An 18,884-nucleotide genomic window follows, 5' to 3' on the forward strand; every position below is an offset into this window, starting at 1 on the left:
ATAACAAAAAATCTATAATGTAGAGCTCGAATTTATTTATAAGGAAGTCAACACATAGCTTTCAAATATTTCTTATCTTCTTTTTTGGGGTGGGGAAGCTATACCTTCCACACCTCCCCACTGTGGGGTAGGACAAAGACCTTATAACAAATATGCATAGTGGAGAAAACAAATTTCCTCATCATCCATTATGGGCACCTGCCATATGGATTTTGGCCAGGTCCATAAATATAAATGCATTATCTCGGTCAGGAGCTGGCAGCTTCTTTCCTCACGGGTCCTTCAGTTCTTTCATTGGAGTTGTCCAAAGCCGTTTTTCTTCCAAATGCCCAATGCCTCTTTCAGGTCTTTTTTGCAGCCACCTTCTCCAGGCTCCGGAGTCTTTCCTCGATTTCGGATCCGGTTGGACCCGGTTTCTTTGCACAGATTTCCTGGCCTCTTCTCTGTACAGCAGTCCCGATCCTGTGCACCTATAGCCCAGTGCACTCCCTCCCTTGAGGGCCGGACCCTGCTCCGTCTCGGGCACGACCAATCGCAGAGAGCAAGTGTTTGCATCAACTTCCTCTGCGGCGGGAACCTCAAAGGGGCTAACATTGGAGGGGGGAAAAAGTACTCTGCAAGTCAGGGTACCGGCATCGGTTCAGTTCCTCATCTGTGTAGCGAACAGGATATGGGCACGACTAGTTCCTTAAGGTCATGTGAATTACATCCTAAGATGTGTCTCAATAATGAAAACGGAGACCAACAGCCCGCGGCGGCTTACTCCTCAAGGGTGAGAAGGGCCGACCGGCCAGGACATGACGTCACAGGACCGGCAGGCGATTACTTCCGGCTCCGCCGTCACGTCCCCCACTCCCTTTACCTTCTCCATTCCACCTCCAGCGGGTGCAGGCCAGAGGGAGTGGCCGCGGCGCCCTGACGTCACACCGGAAGTCGCCACGAGCGCGGGCGGGGCTCCGGGTTTTGAAGGAGGAGCTCGAGGCGCTCCACGACGCGCTCCCGCCTTGGAGGCGGGGCTCCGCGCGACGGACTGCTGGCGTGGCCACGCCTCCTCCTCGCGCCTCGGGCTCGGAGGTTCACAGCCGGGCGGGGCGTAGTTACGCTGGCGACTTTGCGCCGGGAGCCATGTTGAGTGTGGCCCCACGATACGCGTCCCTCCTGTAAAGGCAGGGCTGGCCTCGTCGGGTCTCTGGTTACTCCTTCAGTTCATCAGTCATTCATTAGGCTACGACTACCCGAAGTGCCCCCTCTTCCAGCTGCAGCCCGCGGATAAGGCACACTTAAGATGGTGGAGGGGCAGTGACGCCATCACGCCGCGCCTCTCCTGAGTGCAGCGGAGGCGCCGGGCAGTTGGGCGGGGCCGCGGGGCGGGGCGGGGCCGGGCGGAGGCGCGGAGTGAGGCGCCCGCTGGCTGCTGCTGTCACTCCTGCTCCGGCTCCGGCTTGGGTTCCCGCTGCATCCCCGCTAGACTTTCTATCCCCAGCGTGCTTGTGGGCGGGGGTGGGAGGAGGCTGAGGAGGCCGGGGCGCCGCCGCCATGGCCGAAGACGCGGGCGCACTGCCTTGGTCCATCAACAGGGACGACTACGAGCTGCAGGAGGTGATCGGTGAGTGCGCGTGCGCGTGCGCGCTCCCAGGTGCTCCCCCCACCGGGCACCTAGGAGGCGCCTAATAGAAGCCGGGGCTGGGCTGCGGAGCCGGAATTGAAACTGACGTGGGAGGGGGCGGGGTGGGAGCGTGGCGTGGCCGGGGGGCGTGAAGGGAGACTGTTGCTTTTATTAGGCGCCTGCTGTGTACGGGGGTCGGGGTGGCATGGAGACATTGCCTGCTATGTACCAGGGGTGTGTGGAGGCAGACAGTTGCTTCTATTAGGCGCCTGCTGTACACCCAGCCTTAGAGATATTTACTGTAGGATCCAGAGAGCGAGGCCTTTATTGGGCTCCAGCTGTGTACCAGGCCTCCAGGAGCTTACAGGGTGAGCACAGGGCCGTGGATAAGTCGATGGAAATTGGCTGTTGGAGGCATCAGTGGAAATGGATAGTGAAGGCTTTGACCTTTCTTGGCCCCGTTGGTGTTCAGCGGAATGCACACAGTAAGGGGCCTCATTCATGCCCGCTGCCTGCCAGAACTGGTGATGCCCGAAGCTTGGGGAAGTCCTCCCTGGCCAAGACCAGCCCCAGATTTGCAGCTTTCAGTCTAGAGAGTTGTTGGGTCACCCAGCGCGATTGTGGCCAAGGCAGAACTTGAATTCAGGCCCTCTCTGCCCCCTAGGCTGCCTCTGTCCAGCATAGATATAAAACATTTTGGAGGAGGGGAATAAAGTTTGGAGAAGGTGGAAGCTGGGGATTCCGAGGGGAGTGGGTATCCACTCGTGGACTGCCAGTGCCCAGGGCAAAAGGCCAGGTTGGCAGCCCTTGGGGAGCCAGAGGGCTGCGGAAGGGAGGCGCAGGGCTGGGGGCCAGGATCCCTGATGGTGAAAGAGGGAGCCAGGGTAGGTGAGTGCCAGCACCCCTTTCTCCAGCCTGGGGCCCCTGAACCGGGGATCTTTAGGAAGTCCTTGGGATTGTCCCCCCCGCAGGCCTGCTCCTACACTCTCTTCTTCCTTTCTTCTTTTGATCTCCTGCTGGAGGCTGGGATGCCTTTACCCTTGTTGCTCTGCCCATGGCATCCTGTGATTAGGGGAGGGGATGGACCCCAGGAGGCCAAGGTGCCCTGCAGTCTCAGAGCAATACTCTTGGGGAGCACAGGATAGTGCTGCTAGTTTCTGGGGACAGCCTTATGCCTTCCCGAGGAGGGAGGGTCAGGTCTGCAGAGAGACCAGGGAAGGGGTTTCCACCACCCCTCCAGGCCCCTGGAACTCCCTGGTCTTTGCTTTGGATGTGTTGGAAAAGGAGAGGCCCCAGGCTTGTTTTGGGTGTGATTTCATCTGTGGGAGCAGGGCCCAGGGTGGAGCAGCCCCATCTCAACGGTGGCCTGGGGCCCCAGAGGTTAAGTGCCCTGTGCTGGGCGGGCCTGGAGGTGGGATTTGAATCCAGGTTTCCCTGGGCCTGGCCACTCTCCAGCCCCTGCAGTTGGGCACATGGTCAAAAAGTGTTTTGGAATGAGAAGCTCCTGCTGACGTGTTTAAAGGTCTGAGTACTCCTTGATGGGCCATGGAACACACTAAGAGCTGATTAAAGAGCCCTGGCCCAGGCATGGAGAAGTCACCCCATCTCGGCTGTTCAGGGTTGGTCCTGGCTGTTTGCATTACTAAGTGCTCACTCTGTGCCAGGCACCAGGATGTGCCCACCGAAGCCCACCAGCCCTGCCCTCCAGTCAGGGAGTTTACATTTGAATGGAGGAGATCTGTGGATGGGCTTTGGGGTGTCCCTGGGATTCAGGGAAGGCTGTGCTGGCTTGGAGAACTCCCGAGAAGCAGCAGAGGCCAAGAATGGGCAGATTGGGACCCGGGCCCCAGAGGACTTACTTCCTTTGCAGCAAAACAGTCCAGAGAATAGAGAGATTTCCTTTTTCTGCCTTTAAAGGATGAGATCATAGGATCAGGGACCAGAATTGTCCCCTTCATTTTACAGATGGAGAAACTGAGTCCTCTTCCTGCCACACCACCAGACTGCAAGCATATATTTAAACTGCATCCTGTTCACACACCTAGAATAATTCTGCCTGTGAAGGATATTGTGGGTAATGGAATTTGCTGGATTGGAAGCAGGAGAAACCTGCATTGGAGGTCTGGCTGCAGCCCCTAAATGGGGACAGTTCTTGCACTAGAGACCTTGGAAGGGTTGCTGTGGGAAAATCGGGGAACAACGGGAGTATTCCTACTGGTTGGAGCTCCCATTTGGCCTCCTCTCCAGTTTCACAAAAAATTCCTTTCTTTTGCCTTTTCTTATAGTGAAAAGGAAAATCAGTTCTTAGGAAGCTGTGGAAAAGGGCCTTTAAAAGACGTTTGGAGGATGTGAGTTTAAACAAGTTTGGGTGAGCTGGAAGCTGCTTCACCCAGTTGGGTAGAGCGGCTTTTTCCCTCTCTCTCCCCTCCTCCTATTCCTCAAGGCTTAATGTTGCCAGCAAATGCCTATGGCCACGTGGTTTAGCAGTCTCGTAACACTGGCATATTTGGAGTCTCTTAATGCCCTTTGGAAAATTGCTAATTCATTTTCTTTCCACATGATTCTTTCCGATGGATGCAGGGATTTGAGTGGGGAGGGGATGGCCTGGTGGTGGCAGGCCAGGCAGCCTGGGTAGAGCCAGCGAGCTGGGCTCATCCAGCAGTGATGTGAGTGAAACCAGGATAAATGTGGAGTGTTTGCCTCAGCCCCGATGAGAAAATCGTTCCCTTCAAAGATGTTTTCAGCCACCTGACTCACCTGGAGAAGTAGCCCACCCACTGCTTTCTTCTTTTTTATGATAGCTGCTTCTTAATTGATTGATTCATTACCCATAAATATCGCCTTAGAGACCAACTGTTTTTCCCAGGCTATGAGCCTGAGGTGCATTTGAGTGGTGGAAGGAGATGCCGGGAGGTGCCTCCCAGAGGGCTGAGGCAGTGTCCTACTCCAGCTGGAGGGGGCTCTCACCCCGACTGCACACTGACATGGTATTTTTGTTAAACATTTCCCAAGTCTGTTTTAGTTTGGTGTAGGCTGTCTACAGACTAGGAAGTAGCCCTGTGTAGTGGTCTGTATATGCAGAGGACCCAGATTCTTTTCTCCCCTTTTTTAACACTTTGAAGACTTTTTTTTCTCCCTTTAGTTGTTTACCCTTGAGTAGGTTCTATGAACTTGCTGCTCTGCATGAGTTTTAAAGGTTGCCTTATTTTAAAATAATAACCTTTCAAATGATATAAATGTAAATTATTTTACTTTGTTAGGCAAGTAGAGGCAGCTAGTGGTGCGGTGGTTAGAGCTCTGGGTCTGGAGTCAGGAGGACCTGAGTTCATATGTGACTTCAGATACTTCCTATCTGTATGACCCTAGGCAAAGTCACTTAACCTTTGTCTGCCTCATTTCCTCAACTGTAAAATGGGGAACATACTAGTGCCTGCTTGCCAGGGCTGCTTTGAGTATCAGATGAAATACTGTTTGTAAAACACTTAGCACAGTATATGTAGTACTATCTAGATAGGTAAGTCCAGATAAAAGCCTTGCTTCCTTCCTTCCATTCTTCAGTGTATTACAAAAGCTTGTTGGAAATATAAAAATGATCTACGTGGAATTTTTCTCTGTTATTGATGAACAAATCCATGAATTAAAATTGCTTTCCTTTAGTACCATTTTGATTGGTTTTTATATAAAAGTAATTATTTTCCCATTACAACTCTTTTCTAAAATTGTTCCGAGTGACTGATTAATTTGGGTTAATGGTCCTAGAAAAGATTTTCATGGTCTGGCTGTCCTCTGACTTCTTGATACTCATCCCAGGTAGTTAGAATTCTTTAAAAGACCTCCACAGCACAAGACTTAGCTTAATTGGGCTCTGTGTAACCCCTTCTGCCATCTTACAGATGTTTCTTCTGGATCAATAAAACACTCTAAGTAAAATAAACACTAAAGGTTAGAGGAATAGAGGGGAGTCAAAAGTCTGATTGGAGTATTTCCAGTGAACTCTTCCAGATTTCCAACTAGAATTTAGAAGTAGAAGGGAAGCTTGGGCATCTTTCAGTCCTGTCCCCCCATTTTTCACCTAAGAGAACTGAGGTGCAGAAAGGGGAGAGGACTTTCTAGCATCCCCCCAGGGAGTAGGAGCAGAGCTCAGCTGCAGGGACCATTTCTGGGAAGGATCCTTTCTAGACTGACCTCTTTCCACCTGGACCTAATGGAATCCCCTTCTTTCTGCAGGATTCCCTCTCACCGGTCTTTGAGACCCTGCTAGACCCAAGCAGCCAGCTCAGAAGAGTTTCAGTCATTTGGGTGTCTGGTCATATTGGGTCAAGATCCACCTTGCCATAATTTCCGTCTTTTGCTTCTGACTCTATGGGGATGAGCACAATAAGCCCTTGTGCCCAGTGCCCATTGAAACAGCTGGCCAGCCATCCTGCCTCGCTTTCCAGCCCCCACATCTTCTCTTCTTGGGGCTAAACATTCTTAGGTCCTCGGGTAGTACAGTTTTAAGCCCTCTTGACATCCTGGTTTTCCTTCTCTTGGATATTTTCCAACTTGTCAGTGTCCTTGAAATATATCCTTTTACCGAACATAATTCTCCACGTGTTCTGACTATCTTTCTGGAAATCATTTCTGTTAAAGCAGCATAAGATGCAAAAGCCTATTGTAACCCAGGTTGAGCCAAGAGAATGATTGCTTTTGAGAAATCCTTAAGGGGCCTTGCTTTAATGGCTAGAATAAGAACAATTTGTAATTAGCACATTTCAGTAACTTTAGGTTTGTCTTTTCAAACATCTTTCCAAACAACACTGTTTATGATATTCATTGCATTTGTTGGACAGATAAATAGATATATACCAATTTGAAATTCTGAATGTAGAAAGTTTTTCTAACTAGAATCTTTTTTCCTCTTTAGAGGAAAGTAAATATTTGAATTGCAACTTATGAAAACAATTCTAACACTTAATTTGAAAGCAATGTGCTGGCATCATCTAGCATCCTGGGCAGAATCTCGATTGCCCTTGGATTATTTTTAAAATGATAATAATGATAAACCAGAAATCAGAGAGGGAGGAGATGGGAGAGAACAGGGATGCTTAGAGAGAACTTTTCAAAAATTTACATATATTAAGTATACAGTAAGAAATATGACATGCAAAGCATAGAATGGAAGAGGCCCCCAGTATTTTACAGGAGGAAAAATCTGGGAAGAGGGCCAGGAGGGAGTATGGAGCCACGGTGGCTCTCTTGATGATGGCGGGCAATTTTTAGCAAAGCAATCTTGACACTTGGCTAAGTGTGATAAATCAGGGAGGTAGATTTACCCCCCCTCCCCAAGGTAGGTGTCCCTGACAGCTGTGGAAGCTCAGCCCTTGCATAGAATCCAGGGTATTTCTTGACTGGCACCATCTGCTCCTAAGATCTGTCCCAGGGTAATGGACCTCAGGGGAAGAAGTGTGGGGGAAGGCATTTGGTTAAGGGCAAAAAGGAGAGAGTAGAGAAACCATCTTTTCTTGGGGGCTTATGTTAGGGACCCCTGAAGCAGCTCAGAGAAATGCCTGGGATTCCTGATTTGAGTACCCAAACTGGCACAGAGAGAGTTCTGTGGGAGGCTTTGCCACTTGTAGGGCTCGTGGAGGCCTTTGGCTTGTGGCAGAATGAGCCTCCTGTCCAGCATCCTTGGGGTGTGGGGCACCCTGGTGAGGACAGCTTTAATGTTTGGGACATTTCTCCTTATGTTGAGCTGGATTTTGCCTTTCTAAAACTGAAACATCATGATGTAGTGAGGCCTGGGTTCAATCACTGTGTGACCCTGGGCGAGTCACCTATCTGCTTTGATTTCCTTCTTGGACAGTGAGGGCATTGGGCTCAGTGGCCTCTGAGGTTTTGATTCTCTTTGGGCCTTCTTTGTCCAGGCCTCATGATTCTACCCCTCTTGTGTGAGCTGTGGCTTACAAGTCACCTCCTCTAGCCAGTCTCAGAGCTCTTACCAGCTTCGTCATGCTTTTCCAGACATGCCTGTTTGTCAGTGCTGGGCCCGAGGGTAGTTAGTACCTGGCATGAGACCCAGCATTCCATGTGGGCCCTGACCAGGACGGAACTCTAATGGGGCTCCCTTTGGCTTCTGACACCTGCCCAGGCTGAGTCATGGGACTGTGTGGAGGCTCACAGGACATGCGGTCTGGAAAGTGCTTTGCAGACTTTTAGGATCATCTGGATCCTCTTTGCCCTGGCCTCGTTGAGAGGGGAGAAGATGCCCTGCCCCTCCAGCCCTGAATGTAAGAACAGGGAGCCAGAGTTTGAAGTCAGATGGGGGGCTGGGGAGGGAATCAAGGAAGGGCACGCTTGAGCCGGGGCCCTCACCCTTGGGGATGGTTCCCTTTCTGGTGTAGGACATGTTTCGATGCTTTGATGGGTGACGGACATGCCTTCTGATTTAGGAGAGGACACTTAAACAGTTCAGAGGAAAGATGAATCTGATTTTCTTGTCCAGAGCTTGGTAAGATGATCTAGAGAGGGAGAAGGTTCTCAAGACTAAAATAAGGTAAAATGTAGTGCAGAGGGCTCGAGTGGATGAAAGGTCTAGGCGACATGTTGGCAAAGTGGTTATAGCACCCAACCTGGAGCCAGGAAGACCTGAGTTCAGATCTAGCCTCAGACACTAGCAAGCCACGGCAACTTCTGCCTCGGTTTCCTCAACTGTAAAATGGTCATAATAGTAGCATCTATTTCCCAGGGTAACAGTCCTGGAGAGCAAATGAGATTCTGTTTGCAAACTAATTTGCAAACTGTAAAAGCTATATACATGCCAGAAGCTCTTGTAATCATCACTGCAGGTTCTTAAGCAGAATGACAGATTCAGGGAAGTGTCATTAGGAGTGGGGTTGGCATTGGAGCTAGGCTTCATGCTACCCAACAAATGGAAGGGCAAGAATGGTGAGGGACCGTAGGATCATTGGTTTAGAGATGGAAGGAGCCTTAAAATATTCTAGAACTTGTCATTTTGTGGATGAGAAAGCTGAGGCCCAGGCCGTGTGAAGGGGAAGGCCTCACAGGCACTTGACCCAGGTCCTTGGATTCCAAATTTGGGGCTCCATCTGCCCTCTCTGCACGGGAGAGCTGCCCTTCTCTCTTCCACTTGAGAGAGGACCTGTAGAAGATCCAACTTGAAAAGAGAGAAGGATGAAGGGTGGGCTCATTCACAGAGACACCCACATGGCTAAGAAGGGCTGGGCTCTGTAACAGCCAAATCAGCCTTTATTGCGTGTTTCCTGTGTGCCCAGCACTGTGTCCAGTGGTAGGATATGGATGGATCCTGCCCTCAGCGTCTTCCCTTTGGATTCTGCCAATGAGCTTGAGATCCAGGGAAGGCATTCAGGACAGTCTTTGCCTGGGCTCTCCCAGGCTCCAGCTCCTTGGTCAGGTTGTCTGGCAGTTTTAGCATGCACATGGACAGGGTCTTCTCTGGTCAGGGTCTTTGGCTATCTTAGAACTGTCCTCTTTCCAGGAATATTGAGGCAGAGGGTGGAGATGGTGACCTGTGTTGTCCTGGTGCCCGGGGAGTGAGTTCAGGAGGGTTTCTGTCATGTTGGAGGGAAGTCTGTGGTCTGAGTGCCCCCAGGAATCTGGAGCAGGCTTTGGGGTATCAGACATTTCCCATCGATGACTTGGATAGAGGCTTGGAGGGCAGGCTTGTCAGAGATGCAGAAAATGGGGAGGGAGAGCTGACACACCAGAAAGATCCTGACGGGACCGAATCCAATAAAGGAAAAGGCAGCAGGAATAGCTCAGACTTTTCAATTTGGGTTGTCAGATTGGTTCCTTAAGATCCAAGAATTGGGGCAGCAGGAGGTAGGCAGCAGCTCGTTTGAAAATGCAGAGGATTATTGCTAGATGTTAAGGTCAATGTTGTCAATCAACAGACATTTTTATTTTGTGCCTTTGTGTGTGCCGGGACGGTGCTAAATACTGGTGAACAAAGACTGGAGGGATGCTGGTCCTGTGTTCTAGAGTGCATGTGAATGGGGGAGACAGCACATACATATGTCAGGCATGTTTTACATCAGAAGAAAGGGAGGGAGGGACCTTAAAGCTGGGGATCAGCTTCATTTAGAAGTCGGGGTATGTGGAGTCAGGGTGGACAGGACTTGGCTCTGTTGGGTAGTTGAGAGGGGGGAGCTGGGACCAACACTAAGGTTGTAAACCTGGGCGGGCCTGGGCCGTGGGAGACCGGGAGGAGAAAGGGGATGAATCTGCTTTGGACCAGACTCCCGAACCCAGGTCAGGAGCCTTGAGCTTTCTGTGGAAGGAAGAGGCTATCTGGATTGTTGTAGCTCCCCTTGATGGCTCCTTGTCAGACGGAGAAACCCCTTAAAGTCATGGTAATGCCTCTCTTCATTGTGCCTTAAGGTGTGTAAAGCACTTTATGTTCTCATTTGTGCCCACAAGGCCCATGCATGGTAGTTACGTCACTGACTCCACTTTTACAGATGAGGAAATGAGCCTGGAGGTTAAGGTCCTTTCTCAGGGCCAGCCTTCTCCCAAGTTTGCTATCCCAAAGGCCTGGGCATTTATGTGCACCAGAAGATGCTTGGGGATGGGAAAGCAGGATGGCCGGAATGGGAAGAGCCTGTGGCGTTGGACAGATGTAGCACCCTAATTCTTCCCCCATCTGGCACCTGTGCCATGTAGCAAGTCGCAGACACCTTGTATGTGATGCATGCTGGGCCATGAAGGGCATGGAAAGGAATGAACTCAGAAATGCTAGCGTGTGTCAGAAAAGAAGCCTGCTGGGGAAACATTTCTGCCCCAATCTTTGAAGAATTGCCATGTGGCTTTCTAGCCAGTTCCAGGGTGATGGATGAGGAGCCAGGGGTATGATGGGTAGAAGCAGGGTCATTTCTACTTCTTTTAAGAAAGAACTCTCTGAGCATTAATCCAGTCCTCCAGGCTAATAAGTAATCCAGGGGGAAGCAGTCAAGCGCATGTCGGAGCCCCATGCTTGGGTTTGTGAGCTCCCCTTTTTAACATGGAGATGAGGCGACTCTTGGATTTGACCAGGTCAGCCTTTTGTGTCTAGGGATGTTCATGCTCAAAAGAGTGGCATTGAACCCAAGTCTCGCTGAGTTAGAACCCATCTCACTCAATGCCATGAACTTGCAGGAATGGAACCTCTTTACAGGGAATAGGAAGTCGCACACTGAAAATCGACCCTCTCTTCTCCCTCATTGTTGCTCTAGTTATCTCTGGGATGGAGGAGGGAGGAGCTGCATAGTTAATCCTTGAATCACTCCTCTTTGGCTTTGGAATCTATTATGATATTTCCACTCTTCATAATTATGTTTCAGCCAGGCTGTTATTAAAATCACTTTGCATTTTATGAGTAACAAATGGTTATTTTGTGACTGAAAGCCTGCTGAGCATCAGGGGAAAGCCAAACTAGGCTTGAAACATTCTTATTGCGAGTAATCCACAAAATAGATAGGCAAGAGCAGATCGTCCTTTAAAAAAGAACCAGGCTCCACCCCTCAGCTTCCAAGAGTTTTTAGGGGGTGTTTTGTTCAAATCTCCCCCACCTCCCCATGCTGCTCCTTAGCAGAGGCTGGAGAAGGTGTGAGGCACTGCTATATTGGAGGGGGATCATTTAGTTGGATTCCACAGTGGAGTTCTGCTCCATCCTCATTGGAATAGTACCTCTGGACATTGTCTCCTTTGGATTAATGGGGTTTGGGGGAAACTTCTATTTTTCTTAAAAATTAGGATAAAAATATAATTGACAAAGGTACACAAAGTTTTGAAGACACATAATACAGTGGGGCTTGTGGAAAGTTGAAAATGTGGATAGAAGTGAACATGTGCTGACCCCATCGACATGTGCTCTCTTTTCTCATTTCTTTTGAATTGGAGTGTAATGGAAGATGAGTCTAGGAAGGGGAGACAGGGCTAGATTGGGACAGATCTTGCTGATAGGGTCAAGTCACTCAGAACTAATTAAGGGCCTCCTCAGTGCCAAGGACTGTGCTGACTGCTAGAGAAACAAGGAAAGGAGGACTCTGCTCTGCAGAGGCTGATGGGAGAGACCACTTGCAGACAAGCTACATCCAGGATAAATGGAGCAAGTCTTTGAGGGAAGGTGCTAGCATTAAGGGGGGAGGGGCAGGGGTTACACAGGTTCTTGATAGAAGGGAGGACTTGAGGAAGGAGGGAATTTCAGGCCTGGGGGACAGTGAGCAAAAATGCCTGGAGTTGGGGCAGCTGGGTAGCTCAGTGGAGTGAGAGTCAGGCCTAGAGACAGGAGGTCCTAGGTTCAAACCTGGCCTCAGCCACTTCCCAGCTGTGTGACCCTGGGCAAGTCACTTGACCCCCATTGCCCACCCTTACCACTCTTCCACCTATGAGACAATACACCGAAATTAAGGGTCTAAAAAAAAAAATGCCTGGAGTTGGGAGAGGAAGTATGTTTGAGAATTAGCCAGGAGGCTGATGTCACCAGATGGCTAAGTAGATGAAGGGGAGGAAAAGTAAGAGGACTGGAAAGTTAGGAGGAGGGCAGGTGGGGAAGGCCTTAAGAATTCAGTAGAGGGGAGCAGCTGGGTGGCTTAGGGAATGGCGAGCCAGACTCAGTCAGGAGTTCCTGGGTTCAAATCTGACCTCAGGCACTACCCAGCTGTGTGACCCTGGGCAAGTCACTTAACCCCTATTGCCTAGTTCTTATTGCTCTTTTGCCTTAGATCCAATATCTACTACTGGTTCTAAGACAGAAGTTTAAAAAAAAAAGCCAAATAGGATTTAAAATTTTATCTTGGTTCTAATGGAAAGGAAATTGGTGGGGGAGGGAGGGCAGTATACCGTGCTCAGACGTGTGCCTTAGATAATCCATTTGTCAACTGAGTGGAGCATGACCTGGAATGGGGAGAGGCTTGGGGTGGGGGACTCCTGCAGGCTAGGTGTGAGGAGGTGATGAGGTGAAAGCTGTGCCAGAGGAAGGTGCACATAGCATATGTTCAGAAGGGAGCCTCCATAGGGCTTGGCAGCTGATGGCATGCAGAGGGCCTGTGGGAGACAGGGAGGAGGCCCAATGGCCTGGGAGGATCTAGGAAGGCTTCCTGGAGAAGACAACTTCATAGTTTTAATCTTACTGGCAGCTCAGAATTTGGAGAAGTAAGACATGAGGAGGGACTGTGGAATGCAGAGAGACAGGAGAACCCCAAAAGGCTAGTTTGATTGGCTCATAGTGCCAAGCAGGGAGCAGCAGGGTGTCATAAAGGTGAAAAGATGGCATGGTTCTATGTCAGGAAAGACTTTGAACACCAGTCAGGGGAGTAGGACTTTGCCTCTCTAGATGAGGGAGATGGGATATGAGGAAGTGAGTTCTGTGAGAAGGTTCTCACGGTCATCCAGGCAGAAATGAGGAGGGCCTGAATTAGGATGGGATTCACATGAGTGTAAAAATGGCCTGAGATACATATGAGGCATCCATTTCAAGTGGTCAAGTCACCAAGTCAAGCTACCTAGCCTTTGTTAAATGTCACTATGCCCCTGATGCAGAGCTCAGAAGAACTGAAAGAAGAGGGCAACCCATCTGGAGCATTTGGGAGGGTCTATAGAGTCAGGAGCAGAGACACCTGATCACTAAAGAGGGGAGCCCTGCCTCAAAAGAGGAAGGGTGGGGGACTCTTCCAGGAGGAGAGGGCTGCTGGAACCCTGTGGAGAGTCAGGAACAGGTCCCATAAATGAACAGCATCCAGAGGCTGGAGCCCCGGACAGGGAACAGGGCTGAGTGCTTTCATTAAAGCAGTCACCAAGCAGGGGGTGAACTGATGAGGGAGTGTCGAGAGAAGAGGATGGCCCAGGACAGGACCAGGGCATGCAGTCACATTGAGGGGTCTGGGTATGCTGGAGGATGGGGCACAAGGGATGTCTGCCAGGGGGAGATGCAGAAGAGCCCATCTGAAAGCATGCGTTCTTGCCCATGCTGAGCACCTTCTCTCCCTTGCACAGGTTTTTGGATTCCAGGTCTCAGCAGTGTCCAGTTTTGCAGTTAGAGGCTCTCTGCATTTTTGTTTTTCTGCCTTACTTAATGACTGAGATTTGGGAGGAGAGCTGAGGGAATATTAGCATTTGTGCTTGAGTTGTTAATAATTTTTTGGGGGGGGAGCAGAACAATTCATTAACTTATCTCATAAAGTGAGAAGGGACTGTACCTAGCTAGGATGTGATGGAGCAAGAGAAATGTTTTGATTTGTGTCTTGTTTCCTGAGTCATCTGCTTCATGTGGGCATGGGTCATGGTGGTGCAAAAGAAAGTCAGAAGGTCCTGGGCTCTGCCAGTCCCCTCGCTCACTTTTCAAAGCAGAGAGGAGTTGTTAAACTGTAAAGTACTGGACTGACTCAACCTCTCCCTTGGCACATGGCAGAGACCTCACCTTCCCATCCAGATTGAGAAATGCTGATTGAAGCAAATTGAAAATTGACCTCCCAGTTCTGTATGTACAGTAAGTAATAGGAGTAATAAGATGCTGGGGATGTCATACAAGACAGCAGCTTTGTTGGGGAGGCAGCGTGCCAGAGACATAAGATACCCAGGGACACACTTGCATCCGAGAAAGGAATAAGAGCTCCTAGGTGGTGTTGCCTGGAAGGACTCCGGCTGTGAATTTTGAGCTGTCCTTTGGAAACCTTTGAGGGTCATGGAATGTTAAAGAAGACATTCCTGGCACAGAGAATGGTATTTATTTGTAATCCACATTGGGAATCACCATCATTTAGATTTGAAGTTTGAGCAAGGTTTGTTGGTGTTTCGACATTAGGGTCTTGGTTTTTATCTTTATATTCTTTTTTTTTTTTTTTTTTTTAAATTTTAAACCCTTAACTTCTGTGTATTGACTTATAGGTGGAAGAGTGGTAAGAGTAGGCAATGGGGGTCAAGTGACTTGCCCAGGGTCACACAGCTGGGAAGTGGCTGAGGCCGGATTTGAACCTAGGACCTCTCGTCTCTAGGCCTGGGTCTCAATCCACTGAGCTACCCAGCTGCCCCCAGGGTCTTGGTTTTTAATGCTTTTCATTTCCTGCCCTCCAGACTTCCAGTTTAGCCCAATTATCCATAATAAGAGTTTGTCTATTGCACAAAATCTTGTAGTAAAATAATACAACATTCCAAATTAAAATTAAAAATGGATATGAGTTGATTTCATATTTGCTTCCCTGGGACAGACCAGCAGCTCAGTTTGTGTGTCTTGTGTTGTGGGTGACATTGAGTGATTGAACCTAGACCAATAATGGAAGATTTAAACTCATCAGTCATGTAGTTGGTTTTGATTAATATCTAATTATGTAACTGATACAGACCCCCAAAGTACATAGATTAGTTTTGGGGGGCTCTGGTCCACCGTTACATGTATCTGTGGGGCCCCTTGTTACTCTGGGCAGCCCATTTTGAGAGCACTAACTTAGATGACCTTTGGGTATCTTTCTGCCCTAAGATTCTTTGCTATTTCTAGGAAATGTTTACTGTACTATTTCCAATGTGCATCCCTTCTTGTCTATTGTCATATGCAAAATTGAGACAGAAATAAAGTTACTAATTCTCCATTTGCTTACATTTTCAGAGTGTACTGAATATTAACTTCCAGAATTCTCCTACTTTCTTTTAACCACTCTCTATGCTTTTTCTTAGGAAGTGGAGCAACTGCTGTGGTCCAAGCAGCGTATTGCGCCCCCAAGAAAGAGAAAGTGGCGATCAAGCGGATAAACCTGGAGAAGTGCCAGACCAGCATGGATGAGCTCCTGGTACACATGGGCTGCAGCTGTGTTGGGGGAACCAGAGCACAAGGCACTAAAATGGGCAGCCGGGAAGGAGGCAAAAGCTTTGGTGGTTTGGTTCTTTTCTGTTAGTGTGCTCTTGCACTCTTTGTTCTGGGACATGGATCTTTCCACTGCCAGCAGGGAGCCCATGGCACACTAACTGTGTCATTGGCTTGCCAGCTGGTTGCTATGGCCATGCTTGCCTTCTCTGTGCTTAGAAAGGCTGCTGCCAGCTGCCAGAATCAGCAGCTGGCTTGTGTTCCGTTTCCATTTGAATGGGGGCAAGCAGCATGTGATCAGCTTTGGTGGCTCATCTGTCCATCTCCCTCCCCTCCAAAAACACCTGAAAAGGACTCAGTAGAGACACATTTGAAACCATGAAGAAAATGGAACTTGTTTGGCTTTTTGAGCAGCAGCATGCCCTAGGCAGCTTTGCTGTAGGGAGAGAGAAAAAGATTGTGCCTCCATGTTAGAGAGCCATGTAATGGGGCCAGTGGAAGTTTGCATTGATTGTAAATATTTCATTCTGTTCCATTTTGACTAATATAGACCATTTAGCCTCCAAAAACGTTTTTCTGGGTATAATTCTCCTGGCTATGCTTGGAATGGTATAAATTTATAACAATACCTATACTTTACTTTTCTTCCCCCCCAGTTCCAAGTAACAACAGCTAAAATTTGTCCATTTTTAGTAGGTATAACAGTAATTATTATTGTGGGCTATCATTTATATAGTGCCTGCTAAGTGCCAAGCACTATATTAAGCACTTTATAGATATCTTATTTGATTCAGCAACCCTGGGAGATAGGTGCTTTTATTATCCTCATTTTATAGTTGAGGAAAGTTCGAGGCAAACAGAAGTTAAGTGACTGACCTGAGATCACAAAGCTTTTGAATGTCTAAGTCTGAATTTGAACTCAGGTCTTTGTTTCCTGTACAGCCTATCTGCCTCGGAATACATTCCTTTTTTCCGTCTTTAATGGATCTGTCCCTTTTATTTTGCTTTTTTTCAATTACACGTAGAAATAATTTTGAACAATTGTTTTCGGATATTTTATGATCCAAATTCTCTTCTTTCCTCCATCCCCAAGATGGTAAATAATCTAATCGAGGTTGCTCCGATGCTGTCATGCAGTACATGTTTCCAAATTCCCCATGTTGTGAAAGAAGACACATTGCATATGCAAGAAGAAAACTCAGGAAGGAAATGAAGTGAACAATGACCTGCCTTGCTCTGCATTCAGACTCTCTGACAGTCCTTCAGTGGCTGCGCAGATGGTGTTTTTCAGGAGTCCCTTGGGGTTGTTGGGGAGCCATGCTTGCTGATAATTTAGGTTTAGTCCTTCCCAGTTGGGCACGGTGCAGTATTTCTGTTACTGCGTACGTTGTTCTCCGGCTTCCGTTCACTTCACTCAGTGTCAGTCACAGAAATCTTTCCAGGGTGTTCTGAACTCATCCTTCATTGTTTCTTAGGGAACAGTAGTTGAATGCCTTCATTTTTAATAGTTGAGAAGGAAATGGGTGCCAGTGTTGGTATATTATTATTGATGAGCCAGCTGCCCGCCTGGAGAGGAGTCAAGGTGGAGACCGAGAAGATGCTTAGCTTGACCATACTGGTCTTCTCTTTAAACACAGCAGCCCAGTTCTTAGCAGTGGGAAGGAAGGGAGCTGGGCAAGCTTTAAGAAGTTGGAAACAGCAATTCATGAGGTGAGAAGTGTCGGGTTATGGGCTCTTGGGGTTGGCAGGAGCTTTAGGGGCCATTTAGGTCAGCCAGTGCATCTGAAGAGGGGGAATGCATCTTCTTTTGAGGGAGCTTCCTCTACTTTTGGCCAACTTAAAGCTTTAGGAAGTTTCCCCCTAGCATTCAGCATCAGTTGGCAGCTTCTTTTACCTCCTCTGGATCTAAGCAGAGAACTCTGCTGCCTTTAGCACAGCTGGCACATAATTAGGACCTACTAAATGCTCAGTCCTTCATTCCATGCCTCAACTCTTCACAGCTTTCGTTTCTCCTGACTTTTCTTTTCCACTTGTTCTACTGATCCTTGTGTGATAGGGTCTCCAGGCCCAGAGGTCCCCCAGCTTGCTACTGTCCTTCTAAAGTGTGGCCATCAGAACTGGCCTAATGTGAGCAGGGAACACAAAACCAGAGGATCACAACGTTTAACCTACGCCAATCCAGTCCAGTTCCTGGCTTTTGTCCCTTTTTACTCTCCAAATTGTCTTGAAGAGGCAAGTACACAAAAGATCCTGGTTGGTTTTGTCACCCGCCTCTTCCCTCTTTTTATGATTTATTTCTCATATGGACAGCTTTCTGGGAAGGGGAAGGAGAAGTGAATGCACCGAGAAGTATAGGTGATATAAAACCAAGACCAGAGGGGTAAGTTTTTTTCCAAATAAACCCCCAAACAGACCCTTTTGGTCATCCTTAGCTTCATTGCCCCAAAGCATTCCAGGGGCCCTGGGACTCCTATTGCTCTTTCTCCGTGTCATTATTCCTTCCCCCCAACCCTTCCTCCCCCAGTTCAGGAAAGCCAGCTCGACAGTAGCTCATCCAGGCAGCCCACACTAGCCAGACTGCCTCTGCTGAGTGGAGAACGCTCGGCCCTCTCAGCATTCTGCTGTCCTTTGGGTGTTCACGTTCTAGGACTGCCGTTCTTATGTAGGTTATCGTGGCTACGTCCCCCGGGCTTCAGTTTGTTTCTCCGAATTCTTCGGTCAAAAGGTAAAAAAAAAAATTCTTCTTCAGTGCCTGCTGTGTGCCAAGCACTAAGCGTGAGGCATGCAAAGGAAGGCAGAAGGCAGTCCCTATCCTGCAGGAGCCCATAGTCTGATGGGGAAGAGTGGGGGGACCCTGTGCTACAGTTAGGTACAAACAGGACAAACTGGAGATCATTTCCAAGGGAAGACTCTGACATTCCAAGCCTGGATTTCAGCTAAGGCTAGCCAGAAGCTAGAGAGGCTGGGAGGTGGAGATGGAGGCAAGAATGCCGGGCTTGGGGGCCAACCAGTGAAGACGCCACAATCAGAAAGGCAGAGGGAGGGGAAGGTGTAATGAGCCTGGAAAGGGAGGTGAGGCCAGGCCACGAAGACCTGGACTTTATATTCGATCCAGTAGAAAACAGAATGAGTATTTCTTAGTGCCCATGAATATCGATTATGTCTTAATCCCTGCAGTTTATTCAGCCATTTCCCAGTAGTTAGATACAAATCTGTTAGGAGGATTTGGGCAAATATGAGACTTTTTTCCCTTTGACCTTCTTGGGAGGGTGAGCCCTTCCTTGGTCAGATGGTCTGAATAGTTTGGTCACTTTTCTGAAGTCATTCTGAATAGCTGGCTGTCCTCTCACAGCTCCATCGGCACCACGGCTGGTTTTTGGTTGGGACGTAGAACCTCGGTTGTTTAGATGTGTGCATTGTTAATTTGTGATGAACATCAGTACTTTGCCCTTCTCCTTTAGAAAACTTTGTTCATTTCTTCTGATG

The 18,884-nt window shown here is 48.7% G+C and overlaps 1 protein-coding gene across 3 annotated transcripts in view; it reads left to right on the forward strand.

The window, feature by feature from the left end:
- The first annotated feature begins 1,395 nt into the window (after positions 1 to 1,395).
- The window catches only part of OXSR1 (oxidative stress responsive kinase 1), a 78,405-nt gene continuing 60,916 nt past the window's right edge, over positions 1,396 to 18,884 (forward strand). For all 3 annotated transcript variants that reach the window (XM_044656692.1, XM_044656762.1, XM_044656634.1), the window contains exons 1-2: positions 1,396 to 1,606; positions 15,272 to 15,384. In XM_044656692.1, the coding sequence (XP_044512627.1) occupies positions 1,537 to 1,606; positions 15,272 to 15,384 (183 nt within the window). In that variant the 5' untranslated portion in view covers positions 1,396 to 1,536. The remainder of the gene's footprint in view (positions 1,607 to 15,271; positions 15,385 to 18,884) is intronic.

Source organism: Gracilinanus agilis, chromosome 1 (assembly GCF_016433145.1).
Source record: "Gracilinanus agilis isolate LMUSP501 chromosome 1, AgileGrace, whole genome shotgun sequence".
Lineage (NCBI taxonomy): Eukaryota > Metazoa > Chordata > Mammalia > Didelphimorphia > Didelphidae > Gracilinanus > Gracilinanus agilis.